Source organism: Sus scrofa, chromosome 18, assembly GCF_054392235.1.
Source record: "Sus scrofa isolate SSC_HxYL_T2T_F1_AM1 chromosome 18, Sscrofa_HxYL_maternal_Yorkshire_Landrace_v2.0, whole genome shotgun sequence".
In the NCBI taxonomy this organism is placed as follows: Eukaryota; Metazoa; Chordata; class Mammalia; order Artiodactyla; family Suidae; genus Sus; species Sus scrofa.
The window spans coordinates 10,850,626-10,869,102 of NC_139400.1; the positions used below are offsets into that span (position 1 = coordinate 10,850,626).

At 43.5% G+C, this 18,477-nt stretch overlaps 1 protein-coding gene across 10 annotated transcripts in view; it reads left to right on the plus strand.

Annotated features, from left to right (window-relative positions):
* Nucleotides 1–18,477, plus strand: part of LMBR1 (limb development membrane protein 1) — a 138,164-nt gene that overhangs the window by 115,772 nt on the left and 3,915 nt on the right. For 6 of the 10 annotated variants that reach the window (XR_014833415.1, XM_021079157.2, XM_021079159.2 and 3 more), the window contains one exon: nt 16,833–16,994. The exons of the other annotated variants lie outside the window; for them this stretch is intronic. Coding sequence is in view for 5 of the 6 variants with exons in the window: in XM_021079157.2 (XP_020934816.2) it covers nt 16,833–16,994 (162 nt within the window). In the remaining variant the exon portion in view is untranslated. The remainder of the gene's footprint in view (nt 1–16,832; nt 16,995–18,477) is intronic. 10 annotated transcript variants of the gene reach the window in all.

Genomic DNA, 18,477 nt, shown 5'->3' on the forward strand with positions numbered 1-18,477 from the left:
CTGTGAGTTTTGTTGTGACCTTGACCGCTCTGTGGCACTTGCTATCTGTAACCCCACTCCCCAGATCTCTCTTTTCTTCCTTTCCGGGCACCACGCCTCTGCTTTGCCCCTTCTCCTTCTCTGGCCATTCTCTAGCGGTCTCTTCCGTTTCACCCGCACACTCTTCCCCACATCCAAACCTCGGACCTGAGCTAGGACGGACCTGGCTCTGTGCCGCACGCGAGTGTCCCGCTGCCGCCTCACGTCGGTCATTTCCGCAGCAGGACCCGCGTGTGTGGGTGTGGGTGTCTCCCCATCTCTTCTTCGCTCCCTCCTTCCTTCCCTCCCTCCTACCTTCTCTCCTGCCTCCTCTCTCTTTCTCCCCTTCTCTTGTATTTCTCTTCAGTCCTTGGGTACTTGGTATCCGCTGCACCAGATCAGAAACCCGGCAGTTGTGTGAGGTGCCTCTGCCTTCTTCTACCAACACTGGATGGCAGTGCTGGTTTTCATCTTGTTAACATGTCCCACGTTTACCTCTGCCTTCCCACGTCCCTCATCACAACAGGGGAAAGAATCAGAATTCTCTCGCGTCAAAGCAGAGACTTGACTGTATGACTTTACCTTAGTATTTCGTTGTGAGGGAGTCTTCTTGAAGTAGATTCTAGGCAGGTGCTCTTGTCTTTGAGGAAGGCAGTGTCAGCAGTGAAACCAAAGCGAAGAACCAGGAGGTGTTGAATTGTCCATGCGAGGAGGTGATAGATTCCGAGACACTCTGGAGGCTCCAACTCTGGATTTTTCCAGGGAGGAGTACACAGTTACCATCCAGACTGGAGATCTTAAATGTTCACTTGTTTTAAATCAGCACTTCAGATTCGTCCTTGGGCTGTAATTGTATTTCCCTCTCATTTGGTTTTGGTTTGTATTAAGATGTTCCTACTCTGGTTCGTCTGGACTCCTAAGTGAGAGTCTTTACTTGAGGACAGAATGAATTTGTCGCATGTGGATAATCATGACTAAAATCGATTTGAGATCTTAAATGCATTTCCCCATCTCAGGTCTGGCTCACAGGGCTCCCACAGCTCTCCGCCTTCACCCTTGCTCTGCAGACCCAAGCCTCCTGTTCTCTGAAGCTAGATCAAATCCTCTAGCACAGGACCCTCGATTCAGCGTGTGTTACATACACTTGCCTCTGTGAATCAGCTTTCCCAAGAAACGTTACCTTTCTTAAAGGACAAGCCCAAACTGTGTGCATCATTTTCTCCCTCACAGCCCCTGGTTAATAAGTATTTGTGATGTTGTTGGAAGCCACCATGTTGAATGTGTGTTGTGTTCTCAGAATAATGAACGACATAGTGGTTTGATATGTATATACAATATGATTTGATCCCCATAGGCCTAGTGAAAAGACAGATGCCAGTCTGTCAGCATACAAAGTCATTACAATGTTATTGACCATATTCTTTATACTGTATATTATGACCCTGTGGCTTATTTGTTTTATGGCTGGAGGTCAGTGCCTCTTAATCCTCTTTACCCATTGCACCTCCCTACCACCTCCCTTCCCCCAGCAGCCACCTGTTTGTTTGCTGCATCTGTGGTTCTGGTTTTTTGGTTTGTGGTTTTTTTTTTTTGGATTCCACATAGAAGTGAGATCATATGGTATCTGTTTTTCTCTGTCTGACTTATTTCACTTAGCATGATACCCTCTAGATCCATCCATGAAATGGCAAGATTTGTTGTTTTTTTAATGGCAAATTTTCCTGTGTGTGTGTGTGTGTGTGTGTGTGTGTGTGTGTGAGCTTTGGTGTACATGTATCTTTTTGAATTAGTGCTTGGCTACCCCAGCTTTCCTTTTGTTTCCATTTGCATGGAATGTCTTTTTCCATCACTTTACTTTCAATCTGTATGTGCCTTTAGATCTGAAGTGAGACTCCAGTAAATAGCATATACATGGGTCTTGCGTTTTTCTCCATTCAGCCAACCTGTGTCTTTTGACTCGAGCACCTAGTTCATTTGCTTTTAAAATGATTATTAATAGGTGTTTATTAGTTACCGTCTTGTTAAGTGTTTTCTGGGGTTTGTGGAAGTTCTTCTTTGTTCCTTTTCACCTTCTCCTGTTCTCTTCCCTTGCGATTTGATGATTTTATTTAGTGTTGTGTTCGCATTCCCTTCTCTTTGTGTTTGTGTATCTGTTAGAGGTTTGCGGGTCCTATGGCGTGTGTAACAACCTGCTGTGTGCATCGCCGTCTCTCTTAATTGGCGGTCACAGACGTGTCAGCACACTGTCAAAGCCCTACATCCCACTCTCCTCGTCACGCTTTATGTTTTTGACATCATATTTTACACCTTGTTATTTCGTGTCTCACTTAACTATTGTAGATTCTGATGATTTTACTACTTGTGTCTGCTTTTGTCCTAGCCTTATAGGTGGGTGATCTACTGCTTTTACTGTAGGTTTGCCTTTCTCAGTGAGATTTTTTTCTTTCCTAATTTCCTAATTTCTAGTTGTGACCTTTTCTTTTCCCTCGAGTGAAGTCCCTTGTTAAGCCAATTTCATGGTGATGGATTTACCTTTTAACCTTTGCTTGGCTGGGAAATTATTTCTCCTTTAATTCTGGGTGATAACCTTGCTGAGTAGAGTATTCTTGGTTGTAAGTTTTTTCTCTCAGTGTTTTCAGTGTAGCACACGAGTCCCTTCTGGCCTGTAAAGTTTCTGTTGAACACTCAGCTGAACTATGTAACTAGTTGTTTTCTCTTGCTACTTTTAAAATTCTCTCTGTCTTTAACTGTTGACATTTTAATGATAATGTGACTTGGTATGACCTCTTTGGCTTCATCTTATTTGGAATATTGGGACCTGCATTTCTGTTTTCCTTTGCCAGTTAGGAAGGTTTTCAGGCATTTTTTCTTCAAATAAGTTTTCTGTCCCTTTCTCTCTCTCTTCTTTTGCTGGGACCCCTATAATGCAAACATTAGCATGCTTGATGTTGTCCCAGAGTTCCCTTAAATTATTCTCGTTTTATTTCTTTTTTAAGACCACACATGCTGCATGTGAAAGTTCCCAGGCTAGGGATCGAATCAGAGCTGCAGCTGCCAGCCTACACCATAGCCATAGCCACGCAAGATCTGAGCCATGTCTGTGACCTGTGCAGTGATTTCCACTGCCCTGTCTTCCAGTTTGCTGATCTGTTCTTCTGCATCCTGTCATCTGCTATCGATTCCCTCTAGTGTATTTTTCATTTCAGTTGTATTCTTAAATTCTGATTTATATATATATATATTTTTTTTTTCTATTTCTTTTTTGAAATTCTCATGAGTTCATCGATTCTTCTCCCAAGTTTGGTGAGCATCTTTATATATTTGAACTCTTTATCCAGTAAATTGCTTATCCCCATCTCATTTAGTTCATTTTCTAGAGTTTTGTTTTCCTTTGGTTTCAGAGGTATTCCTCTGTCTCCTCATTTCGCCTCTTTGTGTTTATTGCTGTGTATTAGGTGGATCAGCCACACCTCTCGCTCTTGAAAAAGTGGCCTTGCGTAGAGGATGTCTTGCCAAGCGCTGCAGCCCCAGTGTCAGCAGAGCCTGGTGCCCAGAGGTCTCTGTCGTATGGGATGCATGCACCTCCCTGTTGTGGCTGGGCCACCAGTGGCTGTGAGGCCTGGCTGTGAGGCTGCAGGCACACTGATGTGTGTGGCTGGCCCCTCCGAGCAGGAGCTGCTTTGGAGGGGTATCAGTGCTGGCTGAGGCCCCCTGCCAGCTGGGGTGGGGCAGGGGCCCCTTCGGAGGAGGTGGGCGGGTTGGGCCAGCCAGTTGGAAGGAGAACGTTCCACCAGATCCCTGCCCCTCCAGACACACCTTCAAATTGTTAGCGAATCTCCTAGGTGCTTCGCTGCTGGGACTCAGAGCCAGTGACTTCGTGCATGTGCTCTTTGTGTGTGGAGTGTCGGCTTGCAGCGGCCCTCTGGCTTTCCTGGATTTAGCCTCTGCTGGTTTGCAAAGCCAGACATTATGGGGGCCCATCTTCCTGGTGTGGGGCCCCTGCTGGGGAGTGGACCTGGGGCCTCCTGTGCGGCTGAGCTGCTTCTCTTGCTGTGAGCTGCCATGCTGGGGGGGAGGGTGCATTTGGACTCGACCGAGTCTCTGCCCATCTATCTTGATGTGGCCTTTTCCTCACATCCTTGGTTGGAGGAAAGTCCGTTTTTCTAGTTTTTCAGGTTGTTCTTTATGTAGTTGCAGTTTGAGTCCTGAGGCCTGGACATTGTTCTGACTGTGAGTCAGTCTTTGGCTTTTTTGTCGCCCTTGGATTGAGCACTCGTTAAAGGAGGAGGGAGCATCCCAACCAGGCACCGCATCATCCTCTCTCCGTCCAGAGTTTACTTAGGATTTAGGGGCTCGTTCAGTACCCCTCCTTCTCTTAGCGTGAGAATGTGAGCGTCATTACCCTGCTCTCAGGGCTTCAAGAATAATGTCCAGTCCCCTTGGAGTGGCACAGAAGGACAGGTCTGCCTACCCCTGTCTGCATGTCCCCTGGCCTGCCGTCCCAAGCCTCACATTCAGAACCATCATTGCCACCGGGTGCTCCTCAGGTGTGCTGGGCTGGGGACCAAGTGCCGCTCTACCCGCTCTTTGGAATCTTTGTCTGCCGTGAAGAATTGTGTCTCCACCTGTTCCCTGGCATAACCTAACATGGCCTTGAGACAGCTTAGCCATTAACTCCACAAATGAAGTTTTCCTTGAATGTCTCCCCCATTAAGCTCCCTCTGTGTACTCCCATAATGCTTTGCTCAGGCCTCCACTTACCGGTCATGTCACCTATCACCTCGTGTCCTAACCGAACACTTTTCTCTTTGCTACGGAAAACTAGCCCTTTAAGGAAGGGACGGTCAGGCAGTCGGGGCGCTTGTATGCTTCTCCGTTTTCCATTTTTCTTCCGTCCTGCTGGAAGCAGTTCATGTTATGAGAATCTTCTTAGGAAGACTCTCAGTCCCATGAAGGGAATACATGTTATGCATACCTGTAACTCTTACAGTGCCTGTAAGGGGTTAGGAATATAAGGGGAACTCCAAAACACTTGAAAATGTCACTCATACTGCAACAGCAAATACAGAAATCTAGGCTCTCTCATTAAATCTAGTTGGCACAGCCGCACCCTAATATAAGAATGCATGATAGCAGGTAGATAGTCTGAAGCCTATAAATGCATTTTAACAGCTTTATTGAGACACGTTCTTGAACTGTGCACATGTACAGTATATAACGTGGTAAGTTTTAACTTAATGTGCGTGACTATGAAACTTTTAACGATCATCAGGATAGTGAATAAAGCTGTGACCCGCAAACATTGCCTTTTGGCCCCGCGTAGTTCCTCCCCGACACCTGCCGCCCTTCACATCCCCAGGCACCACTGACCTTATAACTCTAGATTAGGTCACATTTCCCAGGATGTTACAGAAACGAAATGACGCACCGTGTATTGTTTCTTGGTTTCTTCCACTCAGTGTATTTAAGGGTCACCCATACTGTTGCACGTGTCAGTCGGTCATTGGTTTTGACTGTGGAGCAAGTATCCCTGTGTGTGTGTGTGTGTGCGCGCGTGCGTGCACACCACTTGTTTACCCTTCCACCTGCTGAAGGACATTGAACTACTGTTCAGTGCTTTTGGCTGGTATAAATAAAGCCACTGTGGACTTTCACACCAGCGTCTCCGCATGGACATATGCTTTGGTTTCTCCTGGGTGGTCACTAGAAACGGAATGCCTGGGTGTATGCTGTGTTTTCGAAGGAGCAGCCTAACTGTTGCAGCGTGCTTACCCCATGTTGTGTCTCCATCACAAGCGTGTTGAACCCTGGTCCTCTCCGTCCTCACCAGTGCTTGGTGGAGTCAGTTTCATGTCGGGCCTTCAGATAGGTGTCTAACGGTATCTTTTTGTGGATTTCATGTGCACTTCCCAGAGGACTAATATGCTCCTCTGCCATCTGTATTTTCTTTGATGAAATATTTATTCAGATCTTTGGCTCATTTTAAAAATTGGAATTATTATTTAGTTCCAATTCGGGAGTTTTGGGTGTTTCTGTGTTCTGGATGAAAGTTCTTTATCAAGGTATGTCATTGTCAGGTATTTTCCCCATTCAGTGGCTTGTCTTTTATTTTTTTTATCGATATCATTCAGAGTACAGACAATCTTAATTTGGTAAAATCACATTTGCCAAATTTTCATTTATGGATTGTGCTTTTAAGGTGTCTTATCTGCTATAAATCTTTCTCTAACCAAAGATCACAGATTATCTCCCGTGTTTGCTTCTTTATACTGATGTCTATGACCTTTGGTGAGTTAATTTCTATGTATAGTATGAGGTATCAATTAAAGTTGCATTTCTTGGCATTTGGTGCCGATTATTCTAGCACTGTTGCTTGAAAACTCTATTCTTTTACACTGACTTGCCTTTGAAACTTTGTTGGGAATCAGCTGTCCGTATGTGTGAGGAAGGGGTTTCTCTTGCTGGCTCCACTTGGCACCATCGACGTCTTTGTCTTTGTATCAGTGCTGTACCGTCGGGATCACTGTAGGTTGATCAGGAGACTTGAAATCTGCTAGTGGAAGTCCTTCAGCGTTGTTCTTTTTTTTCGGAGTGGTTTAGTTAGAAATTCTAAGTCCTTTGCATTCCTATATGACTTTTAAAAATAGCTTGTCAGTTTGGACACAAATGTCTGCTCAAATTTTGACTTGGATTATGTTTAATCCATGCAACAAATTGGGGAGGCTTAACACCTTTGCAGGATTGAGTCTTTCAGTCCCCGAACATTCTGTACTTATGTATTTTTTTTTGTCTCAGCAATGTTTATAGGGTTTTTTTAGGTTCTGCACATTGGATACTGTTGTGAATGGTATTTTTTTAAAATTCAGTTTCCAATAGTTCATCGCTAGTACATAGGTATACAGTTGATTTTTGTATATTGATCCTTTATTTTGCAGCTTTGCTAAATTCACTTATTAGTTCTAGAAATTCTATTAAATCTGTAGGTTTCCTTGAGTTTTCTAGTTTGATGATTATGACATCTGTGAATAAAGACTGTTTTACTTCTTCCTGTCCAGTATGGATGCTTTTATTTATTTTTCTTGTCTACTGCATCATCTAGAGCCCCCAGTACGATGCTGAAGAAAAGTGCTGAGGGCAGATGTTCTAGACCTGATCCTTGTGGTGGGAAAGAATTCTGGTTTTTACCATTAACCGATAGTAGCTGTAGTTTTTGTTTGTTTGGGTGGATGCTTTTCACCAGAGTGAGGAAGTTCCCTTCTTTTCTTGCTTAGCTGGGATTTTTTATCAGAAATGGTTCTTGAATTTTGTTAAATGCTTTTTCTGCACATCTATTGACGTAATGATTTTCTTTTTTTTGGTCACTGATGCTCTGTTCATTTTTTCGTTTTGTTTTGCCTTCTGTTTCATTTTGAATAGTTTCTGTTGCTGTCTTCAAACCTACTGCTCCCTTCTTTTGCAGTATCTCATCTGTCAGTAATCTCATCTGTTTTTCATACCTTACCATGTAATTTTTCTCTGCAGAAGGTCAGTTTGGGTCTGTTTGATATCTTTTAAGTTTTTACTTAAAACAAGTTCAGTATTTCCTCCGGCTTCTGCAACAAAAGGAATATAGTTATATTTGTCATAATGCCCTTGGCTACTCATTCTGTCGTCTGTGTCACTTCTGGGTGGACTGTTTTCCCACAAGCAATGCGTTGGTCAGTTCCTGGCTCAATACTCAAGAGGTCCTGTGCACACCTCCCAGGTCCCCATCCTGTGCAGTTCTCCAGCCAGCCTGCCGCCCGAGGCCCCAGGTCCACTCCTTGACTCCGTGACATGGCTGGACTCTGCCTCTGTTCCTTTCTGCTTTCAGCCGGGAAGCTCTCTTTAGGCAGGCGGGATGACAGATAATGGACCCGCCTTGCTTGTTGCTCATTTCTAAGCATTACCGACCTTCACTGAGAGGTGTTCAGGGTTTTAAACACCATGGTTTTGTGTATTTTGTGCAGTTTTGTCGTGGATTCAGTGTGAGGGAAAATCTAATCTCTTACTTAGTTTTGGCTGCAATCTGAAGTCAATAAATGTATTTCTAACTGATGGTAATACAACGAAAATCTACTTGCAGAGCAGGACTGGTCAGATTTAAATTCTCTGTTTTAACAACATCATCTTCCATTTCCGCCCCAAACGGGAACCTTTCTTCAGTTTTAGAGTTACTTTGTTTTTTCTTTTTTTTTGTCTTTTTCTTTTTTGTCTTTTCTAGGGCTGCACCAGTGGCACATGGAGGTTCCCAAGGCCAGGGTCAAATCAGAGCTGTAGCCACCGGCCTACGCCGGAATCACAGCAATGCGGGATCTGAGGCGTGTCTGCGACCTCCACCACAGCTCACGGCAATGCCAGATCCTTAACCCACTGAGCGAGGATAGGGATCGAACCCATGTCCTCATGGATACTAGTCGGGTTCGGTAACCACTGAGCCACAACGGGAACTCCTAGAGTTACTTTGTTTTTGAATGAATAAAACAATGGGCAGAGTTCCCTGGTGTCTCAGTGGGTTAAGGATCATGCATTGTCGCTGCCGTGGCTCAGGTTGCTGCTGTGGCATGGGTTCAGTTCCTGGCCCTGGCACTTCCCCATGCTGCAGGTGGGGCCTACCCCCCGCCCCATGAAAAAAACACAGCTGGCAATGAGCCTGTTTACGTTAATCCTGAAATTAACGATGTTCAAAAATGATAGTAGATTTTAACATTTCATATTCGTTAAGTCACATTTATTTTTTGACACTGTGTAGGTAAATTTATTTCATAAGCCCAGTTTAGAGAAGGGAATTTAAAAAGCTAGTCAGGATAATTTATACTATTATGGGAGTTCAGAGTGGAGGGAAATGTGTTAATCCTAATGTTTTGCCAGAGAACATTTAATTTATAAATTTGTTTTTTATGACAAAATGTATGTGCTCTTTTAGCAGTCATTCAGTAACGTCGTGGGTATTCATGTCAACCATTTGTGTGATATGCCAGCACACATGATTTATTGGGAAAGTTACTTTAGTGATCCTTTTAGTGTGTCAAGCTTTATAAATTCTCTCTCAACTTCTTCTTGCTAGTTAAAGACATGAATATGCTTGCTAAAAGTCAAAGTTGACTCAGGTGGGCTCACGAACATAAATTCTCTTGACTCAGAATGCAGGCGGAGTAACTGCCTCTTTCTTGAAATGAGGTTTTGTTTTGTACCTTAGTTCTTTTATAGGTATGGATTTTAAAAAAGATTTTTATTCAAGAAATCATACCAAAAGCATTTTCGACTGAATCATAGTGCAGGGAGCTGATGTGTGGTTTGTCATGAAGAGTATTTTATTGACAGATAATTCAGATAATCTGCTTAGCTGCTACTTAATTCAATAAGCTTCTTACCTGGCATATATTTTACATATCTTTTAAAGAAATGAGCTTTTAGGAGTTCCCCATCATGGTGCAGCAGAAACGAATCCAACTAGGAACCATGAGGTCATTGGTTTGATCCCTGGCCTCGCTCAGTGGGTCAAGGATCCAGCATTGCCGTGAGCTGTGGTGTAGGTCACTGACACAGCTCGGATCTGGTGTTGCTATGGCTGTGGTGTAGGCCGGCAGCTATAGCTCCAATTGGACCCCTAGCCTGGGAACTTCCATATGCTGCGGGTGTGGCCCTAAAAAGACAAAAAGACAAAAAGACAAAAAAAAAAAAAAAAAAGGAACTTTTGAATTTGAATAAACATTTCAGTACTTGATTAGAAGAGTTAAATAACATTTGATAATTGAAATTTTCTTATAGTTAGTAGAATTTAAAACTTGTTGCCTTAGTACCCTTTTATGTCTTTACCCAGAAATAGAGATTTTGAAGTATTTTACATTTGCATAATAAGTCTTAAGTTAAAACTTTTAATACTATTACTTCTTAAGTGTTAGTACTTTTTTTTTTTGCTTTTGCTTTTTAGGGCCATACCCAAGGCATATGGAGGTTCCCAGGCTAGGGGTCAAATTGGAGCTGTACCTGCCGGCCTACACCACAGCCACAGCAATGTAGGATCCGAGCCGCGTCTATGATGTACACCACAGCTCATGGCAACACAGGATCCTTAACCCACTGAGCGAGGCCAGGGATTGAACCCTCGACTTCATGGTTCCTAGTTGGATTCATTTATGCTGTGCCATGACGGGAACTCCTAAGTGTTGGTATTCTCATTAAAAAGACATTAATCCAAATGAGTTTTTTATATATATATGTATATACACACACGTATATGTATATACGTGTGTGTATATACATATATATAATACGTGTATACGTATACATATATATATATATATAGAATATTCCACCAAAAAGAAGCAGAAAACACATTCTTTTCAAGGGTTCAATGAATATTCTCCATGAGAGATCACGTGCTAGATCTCAAAATAAGTATTGGTAAATTTATGAAGATTGAAATCATAACCATCTTTTCCAGCTGCAGTGCTGTGAGACTAGAAACTACGATTTAAAAAAACCCTCAAAATACCAATGTGGACAGCAGCTAAACAATACGTTGCTAAACAACCAGTGGGTCTCTTTGAAGAAATGAAGAAATCAAAGAAGAAATTTTAAAATACTCTAGACAAATGAAAATGAAAATACAGTGATCCAAAATATATGGGATTCAGCAAAAGCAAGTATAAGAGGGACATTTATAGTAATATAAGCCTATCTCAGGAAACAAGAAAAATCTCAAATCAAGAATCTTACCATATACCCAAAGGAGCGAGAAGAAGGAAAGAAAACAAAACCCAAAATTAGTAGAAGGAAAGAAATCATAAAAGATCAGAGCAGGAGTTTCCCTTGTGGCTCAGTGGTAACAAACCTGGCTAATATCTACAAGGACACAGGTTCGATCCCTGGCCTCACTCAGTGGGTTAAGGATCTGGTGTTGCTGGGAGCTGAGGTGTAGGTTGCAGACATGGCTCAGATCTGGTGATGTGGCTGTGGCTGTGGTGTAGGCCAGCAGCTGTTGCTCCCATGTGACCCCTAGCCTGGGAACTGCCATATGCCACAAGGGCAGCCCTAAAAAGACCAAAATAATAAAAAAAAAAAAAAGTAGGAATAAATGAAGTAGGAACCAAAAGAAAACAATAGGGTTAGGATTAATATACAGAAATCAGTATACAGAAATCTATTGCATTTCTGTATACTAACAGCAAACTATCAGAAAGAGAAAATAAGAAAGCAATCTCTTTACTGTCACATAAAAAAGAATAAAATACCCAGGAATATAGCTAAATAAGGAGGTTAACGATCTGTACTTGGAAAGTTACGAGATGCTGCTGAAAGAAATTGAAGACAACACACACAGATGAAAGGTGGTCCTGTGTACATGGACCACACGACACCAGGCAGTCTACACATTCAGTACCATCCCTACCGAAATAACAATGATATTTTTCACAGAACTGGAACAAATAATTCTAAAATTTGTGTGGAACCACAAAAGATCCTGAACTGCCAAAACAATTTTGAGAAAGAAGAGTGAAGCTGGAGGTATCAATGCGCCCTAATTTTAAACTATACTACAAAGCTACAAACATCAAAACAGTATGGTACGGGCACAAAATCAGAAACCAGATACATAGATCAGTGAAACAGAATAGAAAGCCCAGAAACAAACCCTTGCACCTTAATCTATAACAAAGGAGGCCAGACTATAAAGTGGGGGAAAGACAGTCTCTTCAATAAACAGTGCTGTGAAAACTGGACAGCTACATGCAAAAGAATCAAACTGGACTACTCTCTTTCATCATGCACAAAAATAAATTGAAAATGGATTAAAGATTTAAATGTAAGGCCTAAAATCACAAATCTTCCAGAAGAAAACATTGGCAGTATGCTCTGACACTGGTCTTAGTAATAATTTGGGGGAATCTGTCTCTTCAGGCAAGGAAACAAAAAAATGGGACTACGGTAAACCAAAAAATAAAAATTTCTTGCATAGCGGAGGAAACTGTCAACAAAATGAAAAGGCTGCCTACTGAATTGGAGAAGATATTTGCAGATGATTTATCTGATAAGGAATTGATATCCAAAATATATGAAGAACTTACACAGCTAAACATCAAAAAAACAAACCTGATTAAAAAGTGAGCAGAAGATCTGAATAGACAATCTTCCCAAGAAGATATACGGCACATGAAAAGGTGTTAAACATCATGAATCATCAGGGAAATGCACATCAAAACCACAGTGAGATATCACCTCACACTTGTCGGAATGGCTGTTATCAAAAGGCAACAAATACCGTGTACTGCAATGATGGTGAGAGAAAGGAACCCTCCTACACTACTGGAAACCAGTATGGAGGTTTTTCAGTAAATTAAAATAGAACCATCCTATGGTCCAGCACCTTCACTCCCGGGTATTTATCTGAAGAAAATGAAAACCCTAACTGGAAAAGACATATGCACCCCTCTGTTCACTGCAGCATTGTTTACAATAGCCAAGTATGGAAGCAGCCTAGGCGCCCATCGTGGAGGAATGGAGAAGATGCGGTTCACGCGCACGCACGCACGCGCGCACACACACACACATTACTCAGCTATAAAAAAGAATGCCATTTGTACATGGGTGACCTAGATGATACTACGCTTAGTGAAATAGGCCAGACAGAGGAAGACAAATACTGTATGATTTCACTTATATATGGAATCTAAAAAACAAAAGAAATGAACAAACACAACAAAACAGACACAGATATAGATACAGAGGACAAAATAGGTGGTTTCCAGAGGCCAGTGGTGAGGAGAGGAAAGAAATAGGTGTGGGAGATTACAGTTACAGACTTGCAATTGCAACACGCATGATTCACTGGGTCTGAAATGTTCCAGAGTGGGGAATATAGTCCATCCGTAGCTGGGTAGTATCTCTGTGTGGGGACACAGGTAGCGAGACATTGTGGTGATCCTTTTGAGATGTATAGAAATACTGAATTCTGTGTTGTGTGACAGGAACTCACATAGTGCTTTAGATTTATCATACTTCAAAAACAAACAGACCCGGAGTTCCCGTCGTGGCTCAGTGGTTCACGAATCTGACCAGGAACCATGAGGTTGCAGGTTCGATCCCTGGCCTCGCTCAATGGGTTAAGGATCCGGCGTTGCTGTGAGCTGTGGTGTACATCACAGACGTGGCTCAGATCCTGCGTTGCTGTGGCTCTGGCGTAGGCCGGCAGCTACAGCTCCGATTGGACCCCTCGCCTGGGAACCTCTACATGCCGCAGGAGCGGCCCAAGAAATGGCAAAAAGATTAAAGACCAAAACCAAAACCAAACAGACTCATTGGAATACAGGTCATGTTTGTGGTCACCAGAGGCAGGGAGTTAGGGGAGCGGGTGTTGGATGAGGGCCGTCCGAAAGCACAAACTTCCAGTTAGAAGATACATAAGTACCAGGACAACCAGGTACCGTGGACAACAGGATGCAGAGAATTCTCCCTGCTCTATGTTGTACAGGAAGGTGAAGAGAGTAAATCCTTAATATCACAAGAAGTTGCTCTAACTTTTAAAATTTTGTTTCTTTTTGAGATGATGGAAGGTCACCAAACTTACTGTAACAATCATTTCATAATTCAAATCATTATGCTCTACCTATTAAACCAATACAGCAAGGTATGTAAATTTATATCTCCATAAAACTGAAAGAGAAATAAAAATACCTCTTACAGTTTAATGATTGACACAATCTTCCCAGTTTAGAGAAGTGATTGTTTAAGGCTTCTTGTTATCTAGCCTCACGGAACATTGTCCTGATGGAAGAGCTGTGTGATGCCAGCGTAATCTTTCAGTCAGTCAATATGAGTTAGAGTGTTAAAACACTGCACTTGAAACAACAGGGTCTTTGCAGCTAGTCCCTGTATCTCATATTTTGTCCACTGCCTCAGTGCACTGTAGCACAGGGTCCTGGATTTCTGTCTGCGAGGCCACCTCGAGGTGTCCTGGGGACCAGAACGTCTCATGAGAGAGGTTGCTCTTTGCCTGGTGTTTCGTGCTGGGTCTTGACCCTGACTCTCAAGATACCAGGGTGAGCCCTCTAAGAAGTTGTCGTGAAAGCATTCCCCATTGTTCATAACACACCCTCCATGGCTGCTACGCACGTGCACTGTGCCCCCCTTCCTCTCAGATGGCTGGTAGTTCTGTCCTGGCATGGGCAGAGGCCAAGCTCAGGGGTGCTGAATGACTCCGTAGCATGTACCAGTGGTTTCCAAAGCAGGGTTCCTTCCCCATGGATTCGCAGAGTAAGTCATTGGGCTGTGTGAAGAAACTACTAGAAATTGTATTGTTACAATTTTAAAAGTCTTTGTTTTGTGTGTATCTAATGTGTGTATCAGTGAATAGTACATATACAGTTTATAAATAATTCAGGTACACGTGTGATGATGGGTGTGTGTGCTTTTATTTTTGCTGATGAATATATGATCAAAAATGTTTCCACCAGATAAGACTCTCATGGAGCATCTGGGTGAGGGCTTTATTCTGGGATTTGTCACTTCCTCCCTAAGGGAGCCTCAGGACATGCACAATTTTGTGTATGTGTGTATGCATGTGCGTGTGCATGCGTGCATATTGTGTTTTTCTTCTGAAAAAAATTCCATGCCCCACACCAGATTCTAAGGAGTCTTTGGCTTTAAAGATCAGCTATGCTTATCCGGGATCCTTGGACTATGAAACGATTGATGTTTGCTTTGGAAGGATTGTACTTTGTTTACAGATCACTTTCTAGGTTAAATTAAATGGTTCTTTATTTGAAAAATAATATGTATATAATTCCATACATATTCCTTTTAACAAAGTAAAGTCTTTTTTCCTTGTGTTTTTTTGGCTGCGTCTGAGGCATATGGAAGATCCTGGGCCAGGGATCGAATCTAAGCTGCAGCTGCGACCTATGCCACAGCTGCAGCAATGCCAGATCTTAGCCCACTGTGCCACAGCTGGAACCTCCAAAAACTCAAGAACTCTCCTTGAGTCTTCTGAGAAACTGCCCGCAGGACTGTCGCCATGCTCTTATGGGGTGACCCACACTGCACCCTCCACTGGGCTCCGGGTCCATTTTACCTTCTTTTAAAAGATACTGTACCTTGTCGTTAACCTTACATTTCTTTAAAATGCTGTGGTAGCTTATAGTCTCTCAAGTCCAGGTACGTTGGCCTGGATCCATGTGGCTACAAGAGAGCTACTTTTGGAACCTGCTGCTTCCTTCCTGTTGTCTCTCCGAGCTCCTTTTGTGGAGTCTGTCCCTGTCGTGGGTGATGGGATTGCATTGAGTGGCCAGGAGAGTTACGTTCAAAAGTCAGCTGAGAAGGTGGCACTGAGTCTCGTCAGACTTAACTCCTGAAATCCTTAGGCCACTCATAAAATTAAAGGCACACTGATTTTCTTGAGACAGTACTTTGTCGTTAAAATGTCCTGTGGCCCCGAGTCGCTCTTCAGTTTCTTCCTTAAAGAATGTCAGCAGCCCCATCACCTCCACTCGACTGACCTCCTGAGTGCTGTTGACTATTCATTGATCAGCAGTCAGACGAGTCATACCATTCGCATGTTCTCTCCAGCAAGTGTAGGGCCTAGGAGACATGCTCGTTAAATAGAACCACCCTTCAGATTTTTCTAAATAGAAAGACTTGTGTTCTATGGAGTTCCTGTTGTGGCGCAGTGGTTCACGAATCCGACTAGGAACCATGAGGTTGCGGGTTCGGTTCCTGCCCTTGCTCAGTGGGTTAAGGATCCGGCGTTGCCGTGAGCTGTGGTGTAGGTTGCAGACACGGCTCGGATCCCACGTTGCTGTGGCTCTGGCGTAGGCCGGTGGCTACAGCTCCGATTTGACCCGTAGCCTGGGAACCTCCATATGCCGCGGGAGCGGCCCAAAGAAATAGCAAAAAAAGCCAAAAAAAAAAAAAAAAAAAAAAAAAAAGAAAGAAAGACTTGTGTTCTAAATGTGTCTGGGTGAATTTAAGTAACTTCCATGCATACACGATACAACGGCACTGCGTTTCCTGCATACGGACTACAAGTACACTGCTTTTCTAGCCTTGCCATTTCACTCCACAGGCCCAAAAGCGTCCAATTCAGATTAATAATGTGGTTTTTTTCCCCCCTTGGAAAGGAATGGCCCTATTTGTTTATTTCTTATATGTAATAAGTTCTAAGGTGCACGCGGCATTGCCCTGGCGTTGGGATTATGGGAATGACAACAGGCAAAGCCCCTGACCTTATAGAACCTACATTCTCGCGGGGAAGGGGGTAATAAACAAGCCAGCAAAGCAAAGAGGTGCTGCAGGTAGTGCGTGCTGCGAAGAGTAACCAGAGAGGGGGCTTTGGAGGGCCGGCTGCTTCAGGTGGGCAACAGGAGCCCTCTCCAAGGAGGTGACAGCGAACAGGGGCCTGTGTGCAGCGAGGCCAGGGAGTGGGAGGGGAGAAGGTTTGGCAGATGTCTCTTCCATCACCGCCCTGGTTTCCTCCTGCAGCGCAGCGGGCCGTGCCCACCCTCCCCTGTGAGCAGCACAGTGGGTTTCTTGTCAGCGTGAGCAAACCTTCCGAGCAGGTGACAAGGGCGCGCCCTTCAGCATCACTGCTCATCACTCCCGGGGGCTGCTCTCTGTGGGTGAAGGCTGAGGTTTTCCCACAAGATAACCGTCCTGTATTTCACACGCGGATTCCCACCAACAACGGGACAGTCCATGGAATGTGATTTATCTGATTTGTACGTTATTTTGTTACACATATAAACCTGTAATTTTATTGTACTGATTTTATTAAGGGCTATTTTATTTATTTTTAACAGGAATCACTAGATTTGATCTACTTGGAGACTTTGGAAGGTTTAATTGGCTGGGAAATTTCTATATTGTGTTGTCCTACAATTTGCTTTTTGCTGTTGTGACAACCTTGTGTCTGGTCAGAAAATTCACCTCTGCAGTGCGAGAAGAACTTTTCAAGGCCCTAGGTAATCCTGAGGTTTCTGGGTATTTTTCTTTCTTTCTATTTATTCATAATTTTGGTGTTCCAGCTAATTTGAAGTCTTCACCTATTTTTTTCCAAATACGTAAAACCTTAAGAGGTCGCTTTCCTCATGCTCTACTTACTGTTACGATCTGGTGTACGGTTGCTTCATTAAGCCTCAGCTTCCTCCTCTGTAAAATGGCGATAGTGTCTTCTTCTAGGACTGCTGTGAATGCTCACTGAGCTGATTCTTCTAGGAGCCTGAGCATAACCCCGGCCCAGCGCAAGAGCCCAGTGGACCTCGGCTCTTTGATTGTGGGGATGATGGTAGCTGTGGTAGCTGTGATGAGGCGAGGGCCACTGTGTGCCCAAGGCTTCTCTTCTGGAAGTGATACCTTTTCCTAATTTTTAGTGAAAGGTTTTTTGAGGATCGGATTTTCTAAGTATCAGGCTGACCCCTAATTGTAAGTCTCTTCAGTAAGTCCAACACTAATTCGGGACAAGAAGATGCATGTTCTTGGCCTTACTCAGAGAGAGGGCACTCGTTATGTATTCCACGAGCCACTGGGACAGGGTTAAGAACTCATCGCTTTGGCCAAAGTATAAAGAGTAGAAGTGTAACCTACGAATGTATTTTTCATGCTTGTTTCAATGTTAGTACTAAACATATGTCAGGTTTTATATTCTAGAAATACCAGGGCAACATAAACTGTCTTGCTGTCTAAATCCTCTCGGGTTTAGAGGGTGTCGTTCTATAAAAGAAGGGAAAGGCAGTGATTTATTGTAGGAAATCCTGACATTAGCTCATTTACATGACTCGACATCATTTGAATGCTTATGCTTCGTATTCCTTTGTGGGCTTTAGCTCTTGCAGAAGACAACGTGGTGATTAATTTGCAAAAGTCCTGTTTTCAGGTAACCTAAACCTTATGAACGACAGTAAAGCTTTGCACATCACCGGGCTTTTCCAGCCCTGATTCTGAAAAGCTGACCTTTGGGAAGGAAAAGGGGTTTTCTTTTCCTTTTTTTTTTTTTGCCTTTTTAGGGCTGCACCTGCGGCATATGGGAGTTCCCAGGCTAGGGGTCCAATTGGAGCTGCAGCTGCTAGCCTACACCACAGCCACAGCCACAGCCACAGCAATGCCCGATCCGAGCTGCGTCTGCGACCTACACCTGAGCTCACAGCAATGCCACATCCTTAACCACTGAGTGGAGCCTAGGATCAAACCCGAATCCTCATGGATGCCAGTCGGGTTTGTTACCACGGAGCCATAGTGGGAACTCCAGAAAAACAGGTTTCTGATTCTTTATTCATGTGTATTTTACTTTCCCCTGGGGCAGGGGGCGAGGGGTTGCTGATGAAACTCTGGCCCGAAAGGCGAAGTTACATCTCATCAGCTGAAGCACCAGATAATTGATGGATGAATGCCTGGGTACCTTAATACTGGTTAGATTAAGATCTGAAGATGCATTGGGAATCAAACAGA